At 40.7% G+C, this 19,050-nt stretch overlaps 1 protein-coding gene across 1 annotated transcript in view; it reads right to left on the reverse strand.

The window, feature by feature from the left end:
• Positions 1–3,520: 3,520 nt before the first annotated feature.
• The window catches only part of pdia4 (protein disulfide isomerase family A, member 4), a 31,591-nt gene continuing 16,061 nt past the window's right edge, over positions 3,521–19,050 (reverse strand). Inside the window, exons 2-10 of the mRNA XM_078418455.1 lie at positions 15,117–15,285; positions 14,125–14,330; positions 10,813–10,951; positions 10,217–10,422; positions 9,245–9,403; positions 6,298–6,449; positions 5,688–5,844; positions 4,644–4,877; positions 3,521–4,224 (exon numbers count right to left, since the gene is read on the reverse strand). Of these exons, the coding sequence (XP_078274581.1) occupies positions 3,809–4,224; positions 4,644–4,877; positions 5,688–5,844; positions 6,298–6,449; positions 9,245–9,403; positions 10,217–10,422; positions 10,813–10,951; positions 14,125–14,330; positions 15,117–15,285 (1,838 nt within the window). The 3' untranslated portion in view covers positions 3,521–3,808. The remainder of the gene's footprint in view (positions 4,225–4,643; positions 4,878–5,687; positions 5,845–6,297; positions 6,450–9,244; positions 9,404–10,216; positions 10,423–10,812; positions 10,952–14,124; positions 14,331–15,116; positions 15,286–19,050) is intronic.

A 19,050-nucleotide genomic window follows, 5' to 3' on the forward strand; every position in this document is an offset into this window, starting at 1 on the left:
CAGTGGAAGAATTTAGATAAATCACTCCAGAGCTAAGAGTCCAAATGTTTAAGACACATTGCTGCCAATGTTGAGGAAAAGTAAGGAATGTAGAAACTGTAAAGGAAAGAGTTGCAGGATTGGAATGGACTATTAAGTGTTTAATTGTTATATGTAAAGACAATAGAACTATGAAATTCTTACTTGCACAGCAAAACAGGCCTGTGAACCCAATAGGAGTGACACATCCCAATGGGGACATGGGAGGCCAAGGTCACATTGGGACTTAAATATGTCGATGGAGATCAAGGATAATGGTGATGGGCAGGCAGGGATACATTCAGAATAGGATATAGCACTCTATGGCAAGAATATCCTTATTAGGGAGTGTGTCCCAAACTGCTCTCAATGTGCTGTGTGGTCTCACAAGGTTCTGTACAAACACCCTAGCTCCTGTATCTAACACAAGGCCAACATATCATGGCTTTACTCTTTGCAGCACCTTCATGTACAAAGTGTTGCAGAGCTAATTTTTTAGGTGCCAGAGCGGCCGCTGTTAAAATTCTAGCCCTGCTAGTTAAAATTCCCCAGTTTATTTTTGCTTTTTTTTTTTAAACAGAGGTGCCATAGCGGCACTCCGGTGAGATCCGGCAGCACTGCACCCCTGTGTACAAATGTCTTTTATTGGCTGATTTTTAGGAAGTCCATCATTCAGCCGTTCTCTTGTCCATTTTCCTTTGGCTCCAACCATGTAACCAAAGTACTTCATGTTTTGTCCTTCTGACTGTTCTTTGATCTTTTTTGTTGTTTTTGTATTTTTTGCTCTTCGCTCTCCATACTTTTTTGAGCGATTGATCATTAGTTTCAAACCTGATTGTGGTGTCCACCCCCGTCACTTCACTCCCTTTGACAAATATCAGGTCCGGTTTCCAGAGCTCCGTCATTGATATCGGGTGTGGGTTTACTATTGTCTCCCAGCCGTCTTCCAGTGACTGATGTGCAAATGAATCTGGGTGCCTTTGTACATCCATGTTCCCCAATCTATCACTATTTAAATGAATAATCCTGTTTTCTTGATTAATGTTGATAACTTCACATTTATTCACACCACACTGAATATTTGCCTACTCACTCAACTTGTTTTAATCATTTTGAAGCTTCTTCACAAGTCTAACCGGTTCTGTGTCAGCAGCAAATGTGCAACTGTAACATTCTCTTCTTTTGTCCAATTCATTGAGTTGTGAATAGCTATTGAGCCCTGTGGCACCAGCAGTTAACTTGTTCCCTCCAAAAAGGACTACCATTTACAATATGTTAAGCTTTAGCTAAACTGTTTTCTGAAGGTTTAGAACTTAAGAGTGACAGTTATGCAACAGGAATAGGTCCTTTGGCTTTTATGCCAACTAAAATGCCCCATCTCACTCGTCCGTCCTGCCTGCATTTGGCCCATATCCCTCCAAACCTTTGCTGCCCATGTACCTGCCCAAATGTCTTTTAAATGTTATTATTGTACCTGCCTCAATTACCTCCTGTGGCAGCTTATTCCATATACCCACCACCCTCTTTGGTGAAAAAGTTGCCCTTCAAGTTTCTATTAAATGTTTCCCCTCTCATCTCTTTTGCCAAACTCAAACGTGCAGTGTTAGGGATTGAATATCCATTTTCACACAGAATGTACAAGGGTGGTGGGTATATGTACAAGCAGTAATTAAGCAGTCTGCAAAGATGGCAGGCTGCTAGTTCAGTATCCTTCAGCAGTTTGTTTATTGCTACAGATTCTGCATCTGCAGTCTCGTGCCTTCACTTATACAAAGATATTTTATGAAACAACGTAATTGATACATTGATACATTAAAGACATTGTAACCAGCCAAAGACAGAAAAAAAGCTGGAGTAACAGCGGATCAGCAGTATGTCTGGAGAAAAGGAATAAGTGATGTTTTGGGTTGAGACCCTTCTTCAGACAGTCATGGGAAAGGGGAACGAGAGATTATATACAGTACATGAGAAATGGTTTTGACCTATTGTACACTCTGCAGGGAAAAATAATGAATATTCATGTTAATCTGCCCACTTTGAAGCACTTGAGGATGAGACCATGTGAGTCACTTTTCTCAGAGACTTGTTTTGTCAGTCAATATTCAGGGCAAGGAGCTGTCCTTCAATACAGTGATAAAACCTAATTTTGAGTGTCTGCCTTTGGTTCTCAAAAGCATTCAGACCAAACAGAAGTGCTTAACCAATCAAATGTGTCTTTCAGATGGGCTCTCATTGTAAATATGTAATTCTCCAAAATAATTTGTCTACTCAAAAAGGTAATAACCATTGAAACTCTTTAATCAAAACAGTGCTGCAGGAACTCGGCGAGTTAAGTAGCATCTGTGGAGGGAACAGATAATGTTTCAAGGAGAGATCCTTCAGACTGATGTGAGCAGGAGTGAAGGGGAGAAAGCAATACAAGATTAATCCAGAAGACTGAATAAATTACTTTCTTTATCTACATCTCTAGTTTCCATGTACCTATGTGACATGTGCCTATGTCACCACAGTTATAGTTAAGTGGGTTAATAAAACATCATCATAAACACTAAGCGAAACTAACTTCTGAAAATTGGTAGCATGTTGATAAGGTGCGGCAAAATCCTGGACAGGTGGTGGCAGGACTAAAGGCAATGATACAAGATAGTAGAAGTGTATTCATTCAATCATTAGGTCAGTGCTAATTTGGCCAGTTTCCTACATAGTCAATTAGACCATTAAAATGGTCATCTAAAATGGTCTGACTAAAGGGTAGAAATTCTGTTATACTTGTCCACAGAATCTCATGCAGTTAATCCAGAGCATCAAGCATATTATGGATCTTGGATTGGCAAGGGGCAGTTTCTCCCGAGATGCTGCCTGACCTGCTGAGTTACTCCAGCATTTTGTGAATAAATCGATTTGTACCAACATCTGCAGTTATTTTCTTATACTACTGGCAGTTTCTTCTTGCTGAGTCACTCATTTACTGAGGCATCATGAAAATTAGCAAAGTTACCTCAACCGTGGTTGGGTCCAGCCAGGATCAAAATTAGAGGGCTAGAAAACACTACACATAAAAGTAGCGTAGAAATAAAAGAACAAAGCTGCGTTGTAAAGGAGCAGAAACAACTGTTTTAGCTTCTGGAACCAGGGGTCAAGATCCAGCTTGTTGGTAATTTTCACTTACAACAACAGGATAGTTCAAAGGAAGACGCAAAATGCTGGAGTAACTCAGTGGGTCAGGCAGCATCTCTGGTTGAGAAGAAGGGTCTCGAACCGAAACGTCACCCATTCCTTCTCTCCCGAGATGCTGCCTAACCTGCTGAGTTACTCCAGCATTTTGTGTCTACCTTCGATTTAAACCAGCAACTGCAGTTCTTTCCTACACAACAGGATAATTCATGTTGAGTGAAAGTACATCAAACCCATCCTTCAGCACCAGTCTAACAGTAGGAACAGACTAGCCAACCCAAGTTTCTTCCATCATTCAAGCCAATAGAAGGAGATGGAAAGGACGAATAAGTAAATTCAAACAATTATTCCCTGGATTATCTTTATTGAAGATTTTTTACCAAAATATAAAGATGACAAGCCATACAAACTTCACAAAAATTGTGATTTCATACATTCTCAACAAATACTTTGATTACACTGGTTGTAACAAATCTCTTGTGGACAGGTTTTAATCTCAGATTGCCAGTGATTGTTTTAAGGAATTGTCTTGAAACTAGTAATTTCATCTTAATTCCCATACTGTTGGAAGTTCATCCTTCCAAGTCTCCCTACATCTGAATTTGGTACTGAATTCTTATAGCTCATCTTTGCTTCTCGACAGCTTGGTTGCATGTTCTTCCACAAATTTGCTCAAAGAGTCAAGGTCCCGCTCACCCATGACATATTGAATAGGATTATTTTTATTGTTGCTTGGTGCAAAGTAAATGGTGGGGAAACCTCCAGTTTTATATTTATCACTTGGTACATCATTTGCTGTTGCATCCATCTTTGCAATGATCAGGTTCTCCTCATTCTTGTACTTTTTACCAAGTTCCAAATACACAGGTTCCAATGTTTTGCAGTGTCCACACCAAGGTGCATAGAATTCTATTAGTACATCTTTCTTTTCGTCCATAATTATTTCATTAAATGTCTTGCCCACTACAACTTTTACAGGTCCTTTGTTACTCTTTGGGATTGGTTGAGATTTAATAACTGGTTTTAATTTACCTGAAAGGGGAAAAAAAAGATATATGAATGCATATGAAAAGATTGCAGTTGGCATTTCAAATGCAAGAATCCTGATCACCAACTGTAGAATTAAAAAAAACTATACAAGTAATGAAGTCCACAATAAGCTTTTATGAACCATGAAAGGAGCCAAATGTAATTTTGCAAGAATATTTTTCCCACAGCATGGATATTAGTGACAGAGATGTAAACAAGGTTAACTACTTTTCAAACTTCAATATTAGTGACAAAATCACAACTTGTTTTGCTATATCTGGATAGTCTCCTTACTCGTGCTATTGTTTCGAAAGTAAATATTTTTAAGAAATATAGTATAGTGCACAGTACTCAATTCAACAAATGCCAAAAACTAAATTGACTGCAACAGTTTCCTTCATAGTTGCATTTAAATACTGTACCTTTTTTAAATGTTATTACAAATTCTCTCAGCGTATCCGAATCAAATTCATCTGGTTCCATTGCATATTTTTTGCCACTGACATCCAGAATTGCCACATTCACTTCTTCACCACTGTCTCCAAGACCCAAATCATTTAATTCTGTTGAATAGTCCTCTTCATCAGCAATTGCAAAAGTATACTCAGGGAAGTCCCTTGCCACTTCCAATACCTTTTTCCTCCAGAACTGTGTAGCTGTCAGAACAAACAATATTTCACAATGATTAATATGCAAATTGTAAACAATCCTCAAGTACACCAAAATCTACAAAATTTGTATGACACTACAAAAATAGCAGATAACATTTATTGCCAATGACAAACATATGGTGCCTTTCACATAAATATGAGGAAACAAAACCCAGAGAAAATTAGTGTGCACAGGAGATTTGGATGGGCAAAAATGGCTGGAACATGATACCGAGGTAGAGTGAAACCATAATTAGAAAAGTAGGGACAGCAGGTACTGAAAGTAAACAGATTGCACCGATAAAAGTAGACTTTTCATTATTGCCGTGCTGGAAAGAATGTGTGGAGGGCAGAGCTTTAATGTAAATGAAAAGTTATTATGTGAAAAAGTTTATACTACCCATCTCCCCCCCCCCCCCCCCACCAAACAGCAATTATGCTTTCAGTACACTATTGTAAATTAATTGGATCTCAAAATAAAGCTTTCAGATTTTTAAATATGGGACCTTTACAAGAGTTTAAATTCAGGCCAGTTTAACCAACATCCCAATTCTGTTGGGGAAAGTTGATTTATCACTGAATTTATCACAGCCACTTTGGAATTGGTGGCAAGTTGTACATACATCAGAAATCCAGAGGAATGTTATTTTGAAATAGACTGAAAGTTTGTGGCTGTCGTGTAACCATTTTACATGAGGGCCATCTTTACTTTGTTTTCTCTTCTGTGGAGGACAGCCAGTTTTAACATGTTACAAAATTAGAGCAAGTATCGCCAACATCACAAATCTACTTATAAATTCCATTCCCTATACTTACCCACACGATAATCAAAACTGAAGTCCACACCATAGTATACCACAACTAATGGGCGCTTGCTATATCTTTTTGCATCATTGCTTTGCTTACGATGTCCAACTAAAGGCACATTATTATTTGCAATAAAATCTGTCACATCTGACTGGGACATGTTCTCCTGTAATAAGAAGTTAAAGGACTGTTCATATTTGATAAATGCAAGCCACTTAGTTTAAAAAAGTTCCGTAAAGAATTTTTGGGCTAGGAAATATATAGCACATCACCTTGGAAAAATAACATGAAAAGAAAATGACAACTCAAATTTTGTCCTGAGCAAAAGTGGTTTGACCACAACTACCAAATGATCAACCGCATTTTGTTTCCCCAAGTTAATCTTTTAAGGTTTGTTTGTGTATATTAACTCAGCAATGCCATACAAGCACAGGAACATTTGAATAGACATGTCTGGGTGCAAAGAGAAAACAATCAAGGGCCGCAAAAGACCAATGCCCGTGGTGGGATTAAGTTGCCTTGTTGATAAGATGATGGTAGTTTGATGGACCAAAGTTAATATCCAGAGTCAGAGTCAAGCAAGTTCAGCAACATCTGATAGAATCAAGGGAATATTTACCGTGATAGTTAATGATTGCATATTTGGTTCATGTTGTGAATGAAATTTTTCAGGTTGCATTACAACTAGCTGCCCAGATGCTGCTTTTAAGAAATTTCGTATTTCACTACTGAAGGTATGATGTAATCTGTATTCTTCACGGATGGAATTACCTAAAAGAAAAAATATTTTAATTTATTCTGATACTTGTTAGTACACATTCCAGGTATCTTTTAAGACCTTCGGGATTCTTGCGTACTAGCGATTAATTCAGAAATAGAATTCAGTTTAGAGATACCGCATGGAAACAGGCCCTTCATCCCACTGAGTCCACACTGACCATGGATCACTCGTTTGCACTAGTTCTACGCTATTCCACTTTCGTATCCACCCTCGGAAGCCTTCCCGAAGGGCCGTGCAGTTGTGGACTGGGAACGCAGCCGGAGGCCTTTATTGAGGCGCCATGGTCTCGATGCCTCCTGGATCGTCGCGTAGAAGCCCGGGTCGGGGCTTGGCTTGAGGAGCCTTGCCTTGCGGGTCGAAGTCCGACTCCGGGTCGGCGGAGTGCCGACAGAGCCTGCGGCTGGGGTCCAGGTCGGCACCACGGAGGCGTGAAGTGGGGCATCGACAGCGGTGAAGCCTCGTGATGATGGGGCCTTGGCGGCTGCAAAGCCTCACAGCGGCAGCGATGCCTCACGGGTCGACCCGTGGTCGACGAGAGCGTGGGATGGGGACGACGACTGTGGAGGACCTGGTGTGGGAGGACCACCGTGAGGGAGGTGGGGAGAACAATGGAGGACCATGCCTGGGAGGACCGCAGTGAGGGGGGGAGAGGGGAAGAATAATGGAGGACCCATTGTGGGGGACCGCCATGAGGGAGGAGGGGGGAAAACATTGGACAACCGGGGAGGGAGAGAGAACAAAGGACAATGGGAACCCGGCGTGGGGGAGGAAGAGAACAAAAGGAGGAGCCGGTGTGCTTTGTAACTTTGTCAGCGTCATAGGTGGCTGCTATTTGTATACATTGGGTATGCAAGCAAAGACTTTCACTGTGCCCAGTCACATGTGACAATAAAGTATTCCTATTCCCCTACATATTAGGTGCAATTTACAGAGGCTGATTACCCGACAAACCCACACATCTTTGGGAAGCGAGGGGAAACTAGGAGAATGTGCAAACTTCACACAAATAGCGTTCTCCTTAAAGAGAAGGAAGACATTACTCAAAATGTTCCATGGGTTTAGGAAATTCCTCCAGCCCAACAAAAGAAAAAATACTGAGCACCTGTTCATTATTTTCTTCACAGGGAAAACAATTGAACACCTCATATAATTTTGTTGTCTGGACTTTTGATACGAATATTAAACAATCATTCAAACATTTGGCTTTCAAGTAGCGCAAGGTTTAAATCTGTATCCATACATTCACTTCTTCCAAGTAAGTCAGTTGACAGGTAACTGAAGTGATTCTTAAGGTTATTACAGAATAACATGGATATATAAAATTTGCCTTGCCTTAGACAGATAAAATTGTATTAGACATGCAAACCACATATGTATAAAACAGTATGCTTTGCATAATATTTGCCAAATCTGCAGCTGCGGCAAAGAACCTATCAACAAAAATTCCTGTAACTTTAAAGGCAGGGGAGTACTTTTATTTATAATATAATGCATGCAAAGTGTTTACTGTACTCTCATTCGAGCTTCAGAAAATAATAGTGCAGTGAAATGCACTGTTATGAAGTACTACTATGTTTTACAAAATAATTCTGCTAGCAGTGAAAAGACACTTCACATCCATGTCAATCTCTTCCCAACCACCAACTGCCAATCAGTTGTCTAAAATATCTGTGCATGAACAAAATTGCCTCAAGCACTAAAGCGAACAAATTCAGAACAAGAATAATAATATATGTAGCTTCTTGTTGGATCCATGTCAGTAATAATATGGGATAAAGCTCAGGGGTCTACAAAAAACATTACACTTCAAACAGGAGAAAATATATTCCATCTCGAAAGCAGCTTATTTAACAGCAGTGGGATTTGGGAGAAAAGGTTATTTGGACATTAAGTTGGGATCTTAACTAAGAAGCATAGAGGAAGCTAATGGAATTCTAGATTTAATAAAATCATAAGAATTTAAAAATCAATTGATGGGGCTGATTTAAAAAAACACATTTAAGTGCCACCTGATGCCAAAACGTGGATGATCTCCCTTTCAAATAATAGAACATGATAAATATTTAAATTTAATGGAACATGAAAATATTCCTTCACTCTGAACTTCCTCCATATATTGGCATTATCAATGAATGATCAGAAGAAAGCTGGAAAAGCGGGGATGTGATAAAGTCCTGGCAGGTAATAGGTGGATACAGGCGAGGGGGGGGGTTCGATTGGCAGAAGGGTGGACAAAGGCGAGAGGTGAAAAGGAGGAAAAAAGGTGCTACATAAGGAGAGCTAGAACCAGAGAGACAGATAAGTGGAATAAGAAAACATTTATTAAAGAGGGCATGGCTATTTAAATTGGCTTTGTCATTAGGAGGCATGGATGAAATAACTGACAAGATTCCAACAAGGCTTAATCTGAAAGACAGACCATTTCCTCTGATCTTCTCTCGTATCCATATCAACCTCTTTCCCATTACCACCTGCCCATCCTCACCAACTTCACCTCTCCATTTTGGGTTTCATTAAAAGTTCAATACTCAGCCTTGCTTCCTTTATGTTTGAGCATTTGGCCACAGCAGATTTAAGTAAACATTCACTTCCCATTTTATATCTAAACTAAGAACATCTATTCAGTTCTGATGAAAAGTAAAACAAACATTAAACATTTCTCCACCCATATATGAATTAATCTGTATATTTCTTCCATTTTCTATTTTGTTTCAAACTATCTAGGCTTAAACCAGAATTGCCCATAGCATTTTCAAATACGGTTCTGCCACATCAAATTACTCACAGGCATCTTGATAGATGGTATATGCTGGGTCTTGTTCTCCATCAAAAATTCCCACAATTACAACATCATCTCCATCCTTAATGAATTCCTGAACTTGTTTTACAACTTGAATTTGTTTGGAAGGCGGACCTGCCTGTTCAATCATATGTTCAATGATACCTGCATTTGAAAGATAAACATGAACATTATTTCAATGCTGTTTAGGACATTAAACATGTACAACGCTCAAAAATTATGTATTCCATTTTCTCCCACAATGTTTCCTTGAGATAGTAGTGCAGTGGTAGAATGTAACATTTCCAGTAGAGGAGAAAATCTTGCCAAAAAAACCTGGCATTGAAAGTACACAGTGGATCTCAAGTTTTACAATGGATCATTCAATAGCAAGGTTTCTCGTGGCAGAATTGAAGCCAAGTTTGGTACCACCCAAATTGAGATTAGTAATAACCCATGTTAATTCAAGGACCTCATTTAGCAATGCATTTTAAAATAAATGGAGTTAGGGTTAGAGCATGATACTCATAAGTTTATTTATAAACTAGAAAAGGTGTGATTTTATGTCAATTTGAGCTCCTGGTCAATCCGTAGCACTGGAATTATAACTTCCAGCTGATTTACACTAAGGCATAGCATTTTCACAGTAAATAATCATCTTTTGCCTTCTCAGAGCTCAACATCCAAATCTATAAGGACCTCCATCAATCTATGTTGAGAACAATGGTGTATTATTCAGACCCATTTCTTGCACTTCAGGTTACTTTCACCACACCTTACAGCCGCTACGGAGAAAAACTAAACTGACTGATTCCTTTAAAAAAAAATCAAGCTCAATACCAACTATGGAGTGGGATGAATAATCAGAGCCGTCATCCAGGAAAATTAAGTTTAATTCACGACAATAAACATTCCCGTAGAGTAAACTCGTGCATCTATTGTTAATAATATTTAGTTGCGGTTCAGAATTTATATTACCTTGTGTATCCCTTGGTCCATTATATTCAAAAGGTTTTCCCTTGCGGAAAACTTTCAGAGTCGGATAGCCAGTGACCTCATATTTGCTAGCAAGCTTTGGTTCAGCAGTAGCATCCACTTTAGCAAGAAGAATTGGCACAGAACGCTTGCTGAGTTCCTGCGCAGCCTCCTCATATTGTGGAGCTAGCTTTTTACAGTGTCCACACCTGTAACAAAATGTGTTCAACTAGCATGCAACTTTATGATAGCATGTTTTTAGAATTGCAAGTTATTCACTGTGGAAGTATCTTCAACAGTTCAAGGTGGGGGGTGGCTCTGCACCAACGTATCAGGCAATTAAGGATGGGTAATAAATACTGACTTTGCTTATAATACTCTGACCCCACAATAATAGTTTAAAAAACACATTGTTGTAACATGGATTACGGAGTTTTTGTTTTGGAATATGTACACCATTTATCCAAAATGCATAAAATCACAAAAAACTAGATAATACTAAAGCGAGTCTTCTTATCAATTCCTTGCCTTGCATCAATTTCAAATAACGTCACACTTTACGTATAAAATACTAACTTTAAACAAAAGCTTCTGCTTACCACGGAGCATAAAACTCAACCAGGATGATATCAGCATCATTCACAACATCATCAAAGATTTCCTCTGTCAAAGTGATGGTTGCTTCAGGCGGAGGAACCCAGTCGGGTGAAGCAATTTCTTTAACTTTGGATAAAATTTCTATACAAAGATAGAGAATCAGAACAAAATTTTAAATGGAACTATTTAGTCTCAAACCAAAAAAGGTATCATTTACAAATATGGAAATAGTAAGAATAGAATTAAATCGTCTACAAGGAGAAATTCATTGTAACTGAATGAATTCAACTGCAACTGCCATAAACTGTAAGCTCATCGCAAAAGGATTAATCTCAAAAGGTGTAGATGTTAACTGTGCTTTAAAAGTGATTTATTTTAAGTATGTTTCCCATCCAAAATCCAAGTAATATTCACATATACTTCCAATCCTGCATCAAGAACAGGAAGCAATGTACACAAAAGGAAACAATATTTACAAAATCACCATAATTCCTAAACATCTTCACCTCTTCTCAATAATCTCTATCATAGGGTCCGAAGTAGGGATATTTGCCGATATTTGCTAATGTTTAATGAAATCCACTACTCAGAAAATGAAGTGTTCCACCCTTACATGTAACACCACCAACATTCAGGAACAGGATGTTAAATGGCAAGTTGAATATCCACCATACAAAATGCCAGGCAATGACTCTCACAAAAGGTGTCTTAACAATGAACTTCTGAAATTCAAAAGCATTGTTACCTCCCCCTTCGTTACCATTATTTGGTATTATTACTCAAACACAAAAACAGTGGTGGGGCAATCAAGTTAGTTACCAACCAAGAGATCTTAAACAACAATCCACAAAAAAACTCAAATCCTTTCATAAAAGCCATGTAATTAAATTCAGGCCAATAACCTGGCAATTAGAAATACATTAATACCACCAGCACATATCCAATTGTTGTCAAGTCCACTCCGTGGGAAGAATTGTGCCACCATTGCCAACTCTAGCTCTAGACCCATAACAAGGGAGGCAGCTATTATCTGCCTTTTGAATTCACCCAACAAGCCATTCAGCTGTTTTATAAACATGTTAAAAGTGGAAATCAAAGTGAATTGGATAACCATGAAAGAGAATAGATAGATTGAAATTATTAAAGATGGAAGGGGTAGTTTGGCCAAATGGCCAAACTTGTGGCAGTAAATCCCTGGATAAAATTAATCCTGCACTAACCCAGCAAACAAACTTAGACTCAAAGTCACTCAGCAAAATCCTCCTTACATAGATCTGGGTACTGGTTTCTTAAGTGGGACATAGAAATATAGAAAATAGGTGTAGGAGTATTCGGCCCTTCGAGCCAGCACCACCATTCAATATGATCATCCAAAATCAGTACCCCGTTCCTGCTTTCTCCCCATATCCCTTGATTCCATTAGCCCCAAGAGCTATATCTAACTCACCAATTCATTGACTAGTAAAGCAGCAGCACTAATCAGCAAAAAAAAACTTTACCACCGACAGGTCAGTCATATTCTAATTTAATTTTTGTTCTAATTAAATCGATTCGATTTTTCCGGCAGTCAAGCTGGGGGAGGAGAGAGTGGGGGCGGGTGAGGAGAGAGTGGGGGCGGGTGAGGAGAGAGTGGGGGCGGGTGAGGAGAGAGTGGGGGCGGGTGAGGAGAGAGTGGGGGCGGGTGAGGAGAGAGTGGGGGCGGGTGAGGAGAGAGTGGGGGCGGGGGAGGAGAGAGTGGGGGCGGGGGAGGAGAGAGTGGGGGCGGGGGAGGAGAGAGTGGGGGCGGGGGAGGAGAGAGTGGGGGCGGGGGAGGAGAGAGTGGGGGCGGGGGAGGAGAGAGTGGGGGCGGGGGAGGAGAGAGTGGGGGCGGGGGAGGAGAGAGTGGGGGCGGGGGAGGAGAGAGTGGGGGCGGGGGAGGAGAGAGTGGGGGCGGGGGAGGAGAGAGTGGGGGCGGGGGAGGAGAGAGTGGGGGAGGAGAGAGTGGGGGAGGAGAGAGTGGGGGAGGAGAGAGTGGGGGAGGAGAGAGTGGGGGCAGGGGAGGAGAGAGTGGGGGCGGGGGAGGAGAGAGTGGAGGGGAGGGAGGTGGGGGTGAGGGGAGGGGGAATAGAAGTGGGGAAATGGGGGTGGAGGCAGGGCTGGGGGTGTGGGCAGGGGAGGGACAAGTGGGGGTGGGGTAGGGGGGATGGAGTGGGTCAGTGGGGGGAGGAGGGGGGATAAGGGATTGAGTGGGGGGTGGAGGGGGGGGGATAAGGGGGAATTGAGTGGGGGGGGAGGGGGTTGTGGGTGCTACACCAATACAGGAGAGGCTTTGGGTCCAGGGCTCACTCAGTGATACCCTCTCCCCTTCCCTGTCCCCCCTCTACGAGGAATGGGCCCGGCGGGTCCACTTGGTCTAGTTATTCTATCTTTTTATAAATCGGTTATTTTCTTTCCCCCTCTCATTTATTCCACGCATCCCATTCACATCAATTTCACCTCCATTCATGCTCGAGTGTATTGCTAGTTCTTGAAACATTAGCTCATGGCACAAACAAACAAGAAATTCCACTGAAGGATCATAGCTATAACTAGACCAAGTGGACACGTTGGGCCCAAACATCTCCTGCATTGGTGCAGCACCCTCTCCTCCCCCACTCCCCCCCAACTCCATCCCCTCCCCCCACTTCCCCTCCCCCCCACTCCACCCCCCCTTATCCTCCCTCCCACCCCCCTCGGAGATAGATTTAAACTTTAACATGTGAATAACGTAAAAAATATAACATTGATTTCAATTAAACTTCTTCCATTAGCAACAAAGGGGCAATGATGAGTAAGTTGGGCCTAAAATTGTCATGCTACCGTGTACCGTTTTGGCTGTAGTTCAGGAACAAACAAACAAACAAACGAGAGTTTTAGCATATAGATAAAGATGTATTCAGTAACATCTGTAGAAGTCATTATATTAAGCATTAAGGAACTGGAATACCACATGTCAAATCTTTAGCGTCCTTAACAAGAGGTGCTCAAGTAAACAATTTATTGACCTTGCTTAGAAAGTATAAAAATCATGGAAAAATTAACAAGTAGGGGTTATTAAATTAAGAACTTAAAAACATTAATCGAAGGTTACTATAGCAAAATAACTTTCCTTTGCATGCGATAACACTAAGGAATTGTACAACAATTAACAATTGGTAAAAGCAAGGTATTACTTCTATGATTAATGTACAAGATTAGCCCACATAAGTCGGTTTCATTGGTAACTTCAGTTAACCGCCATTAGCGAGCACATTTTATAAAGAGTTAATGAGACCGTGATTAGAGTATGTTCTTACCTTCTTTGTTCAATGTTCCTTTATAATGAATTGGCTGTTCATTTTTCACAATTTTGAATGTGGGGTACATAGCAACATCAAATCTTTGGCCCAAACTAGTTTGTGATGTGCCATCTACTTTGGCAACTGGAATGGGAGGATCATTTTCTTTTAGCTCAATGGCAATCTTTTCATATTCTGGTGCAAACCGTTTACAGTGTTCACACCTACAGATCAAAAGATACAAAGACAAAAGATTTTTATGCTGGTAAATGAAGGCTAACTTTATACACCTATATAACACTCAAAACAGCTAATGATATTTCAAAAAATCTCAAAATTATTTGGAAAGGTATTAAGAATAATCAGTTCAGAAAAATGTAGGTTTTCAATATAAAGGTTTTCAATGTCCATTTCGTCACAGAAAACCAAAAGCTATTTTTCGGAAAAGAAACACAGCAAATAAAATTCAACGTAGGAACCACAAAGAGTACGTTATAGTATTAAAATCTGATGGGTGATATAAATGGTGACATTCTAAAAATGGTGAAGAAACAGGAACCTGGGAGTTCACAAGTAAATTTTGTACAAAATGGCTAGATAAATTGAAGAAATTGCTTAAAAGTCATGGGACCAGGCTTTATAAGTGGACGCATAGTTCAGAAAGAAATATTAAACAACTACAAATTTGCACTTTGATTTCAGCTAAAATATGGTGTCCTATTCTGAGCATCACAAAACAGAAAGGATGCTATAAATCTTAAAATATGGGCAGAAATTTATCAGATTGGAACCAGGGTTAAGCAGAATTCAGTTTTCAAGTTTCCTTGTTGTAAAGAAATTATTGGAAACATGCAAAGGAATTAATCTATTTTGATTTTAAGCTGGCACAGATGAATGCTGAATGTTTTCTGTTGAAAAAAATATTATGGCCAAAACATTAGCCACCTTTTAGAAATCATTCATATCCTGACACAAATATATAGCCTTTTATCATAGAAATACATACATACCAGGGAGCATAAAACTCAATCAGCACAATCTCTTTGTCTACAATGAAGGAATCATAATTTGCATCTGTCAAAATCAAAACTCCATTTTCTTCCTTGACTGACTCATCATACTCTTCCTCCTCCTCTTCATCTTCCCCTTCCTCCTCCACCTCTTCTTCTCCATCAGATTCTAGAAAAAATGAAGTACTATGTAAAGACGGCATTGTAATGTGTCCATTTCCCTCCATAGATGCTGCCAAGTTCCTTCAGCAGTTTGACTTTTTGCTGAAGATTTCAGCATCTGCAGCTGGTTTTGTCCCAATTGGTTTTGCTCTCAATTCAGCACAGAAATGGGATATTCAGTTCCAACATTAATACAAGATTAATGGCCAAACTATTTAAAATCATGTGATCTGAAAGTAACTGTTAGAAAACTTAAAATCTTTATGACACCACTATAACAATAGACTTCTACCGTATCAAAAAAGACACCATCTCAAATTTGACCTCAAACTACTTGCCTGAATTTGCACTACAATCATTACATGTATAGTAAAAGATAGAACAATAAAGCATGGGAACAGGCTCTCTGGCCAAAAATGTCTATGCCAAACATGATGCCAAGACCAACTCTTTCTTATCTGCCTGCATATAATCCACATTCCTCCATTCCTTGGAATGGAGGAATGTGGCTAGTACCCCCTAATCCAGGCATCATTCTGGTAAACTTCCTCTGCAGCTTTTCTAAAACCTCCACATCCTTCCTGTGATGGGACAACAAGAATAATCAATTACAATGAAAACACAAAGTACGTGCTATAACTCCAAGATAAACACTCAACTAAGAAAACCATGCCCAAAACCAAAGTATTATCTAACTAAATACACCAATTTACAATAACTGACTCCAAATGCAAAAAAAAATCCAGCTACCTATATATTAATTCACTTTTTAAAAAACTAATCCTGTAGATGCAAGTTTATCATTGGGGTTATCAAGTGGGCACCTCCCTTCATTGGTGTTTCTTTGCGTTAGGCCCACAACACCTCAGTTGGCTCAACAGTTGGTTCTGACGTCCCAGAACAACCCCCTCAATACCTGCTCTCACCACCAATGCTACCAGTATCTACTAAAGGAAGCTGCAGCCAATTAGCTCACTCTAACAAATACTAACACCTGCATCCTATCTTCCACTAATCCTAGGCCATCATTAAGCTTGCAACACAACAAATATCATCCTTGCACAAGACTAGGAGACACTTGCAAACTACAATTACAAAGAAATACACATACTGCATGTTATACATTTCCTTTCTGCCAACGGACACTTTCTTCTTGACCAAATCCACCGACTGCCTTGCTCTGCTGCCTCTGACATTTGCTTTACAGCCTGACGCAAACTCTGCCCGCAAATTCCCAGCTCTCCAAATAGTGACGTGGTTGATCTCGCTATGAAACCTCTACAACCCACCTCTACCGGATGTACTCTTGCTCTCCACCCTCGCTGCTCAACTTCTGCTGCCAACTGTATATATCTAAGCCCTTTCCTTTCATAAGCCTCATCCACTAAGTTGTCCCAAGGCACAGTCAGTTCTATAAAATACAGTATCTGCTGACTAACTGACCATAACACTATATCAGGCCTCAAACTAGCAGTAGTTATTTCCTGCGGAACAAGCATTCCTCCTAAATCTACCCGCATCTCCCAGTCATTGGCTGCCCGTAACTGGCCTGACTCATACCTTTCTGCAAACTTCCCTCAATTTTTCTCTCCCTCAGACAAAATGAATTGCTACACTCCCAGTCCTGATGCCTACTGAATTCACCTGTACTCTCCTCCTCTCAATTGCCTTAGCTGTGCACTTCAATACCTGGTTATGCCGCCAGGTATACCGACCCTGAGAAAGACTAGTCCTACATCCTGACAAAATATGCCTCAATGTTGCCACCTCTGAACAAGCGACACGCCACCTACCCATTGTTAGAGGTTCTGCAGTGATGGCAGCACATCATAAATAGCCCTGAAAAGGAAACTTACATGACCCGTCTCCATACACCACAGGTCCCTCCAGCTAAACCTACTCTTTTCTACTTTCCCAGTTCATGCACTGCCCATACCTAACCTGAGCTACTGCCCTTACACATCGCACTGCTTCCTCCTGACGACATACCTGCTCTACATCCAATTTCCTCCTCTGTTTTGACCTGCCTTACTCCACACTGGTTTCCCTGTGCTGAACCCTAAGCTTCCTTTCCCTTACTGAACCCTACCAACAATGTACGCCTAGAGCTGCTTGAGCTTCTTCTGCTGCCTGCATTGAATTCCACTTCCTCCCTCTAGTTACACTTGACCACCAGATTACAAACTAAGGTATCCTTACTCCTTGATAATTGCAACTCTAACCTCACCTTAGCACACATAAACTCCTCTGTTAGGCTAGACAATGGTAAATGGAGAATACCTTTCCCATATAAAGCCATATTACTAGGACACTCCTAACCATTTCCTAATATATGAACTAACCAATCTCTCTAACCTTTCCACCTCATATACTGTCAATGGTCACATCAACCTAGGGAATAGCCCAAACTGCAAACACAACTTCAACTTGCCTGGAAGCCCTGACTTCTCTATCCTTTCTAACCCGTCAGTAACGGCACGGTGGCACAGCGGTAGAGTTGCTGCCTTACAGCGAATGCAGCGCCGGAGACTCAAGTTCGATCCTGACTACGGGTGCCGTCTGTACAGAGTTTGTACGTTCTCCCCGTGACCTGCGTGGGTTTTCTCCGAGATCTTCGGTTTCCTCCCACACAAATTGGATGTAGAGCAGGTATGTCGTCAGGAGGAAGCAGTGCGATGTGTAAGGGCAGTAGCTTAGGTTAAGTATGGGCAGTGGATGAACTGGGAAAGTAGAAAAGAGTAGGTTTAGCTGGAGGGACCTGTGGTGTATGGAGACGGGTCATGTAAGGTATGTAGGTTAATTGACTGGGTAAAATGTAAAAATTGTCCCTAGTGTGTGTAGGATAGTGTTAATGTGTGGGGATCGCTGGGCGGCGCGGACTCGGTGGGCCGAAGGGCCTGTTTCCGCGCTGTATCTCTAAATCTAAAAAAAAATCTAACATCCTTTCTAAGTTGCTGAACCTGTTCAGTGTCATCCAATTTCCTGTTATACCACCTACCCAAACTTTTAACTGGTTTCTCCATTATAGACAGGATTTCTTCATTGACACAGAACCTTTTCTCTACTACTTTTCCTCTTGCCAAAGAAATACTCTGTGACTTACTAGGCTTAATCTTCAATCTAGCCCATTTAAGATTATCATTTAACTTCTCTAACAACCTTCTTGTACAAGCTACTGTTTTGATCACCAAGATCATTCATCCATGTAGGCCCTGATTGGAGGGAGGCGCAGTCCATCCTGCAGTCTCTTCCCACCGATGACCCACCATGATGCTCTAATCACTAGCTCCATCACCATTGTAAACGCCAACGGGGAAATAGTACACCCTGCCATAATGCCCATCTCTAGTCTCTGCCATGCTGTCATAAAGTCTTCTGTACTCAAACACATTCGGACCTTGGAAATATGCTTTCACTATGTTTCCAAATACACAGGACAAGATGTTAGAAATCCAAAGTGCCAAATGTCAATTTACTATTGATCCTGGAACTCTAAAGAAATCAAAAGCACTCCAAATAAGACTATGTGGCACAGATCCAAATGCATTTGCCAGGTCCAAAAACACTACATGCAAATCTCTTCTCTCAAGCTTGGCTGTCTGAATCTGGTGCCATATTACACTCATGTGTTCTAAGCAACCTGGGATTCCTGCTTTCTGCACTACTTTCAGCACAGCTTCTGTGCCACTATGCCAAAGAAAATCTTGTCTTCTACATTTAGGAGACGTTTAGGCATGCTCGACGCCAAACCCTTGGTATAACCTGCTTCTCC

Source organism: Rhinoraja longicauda, chromosome 2 (assembly GCF_053455715.1).
Source record: "Rhinoraja longicauda isolate Sanriku21f chromosome 2, sRhiLon1.1, whole genome shotgun sequence".
Lineage (NCBI taxonomy): Eukaryota > Metazoa > Chordata > Chondrichthyes > Rajiformes > Arhynchobatidae > Rhinoraja > Rhinoraja longicauda.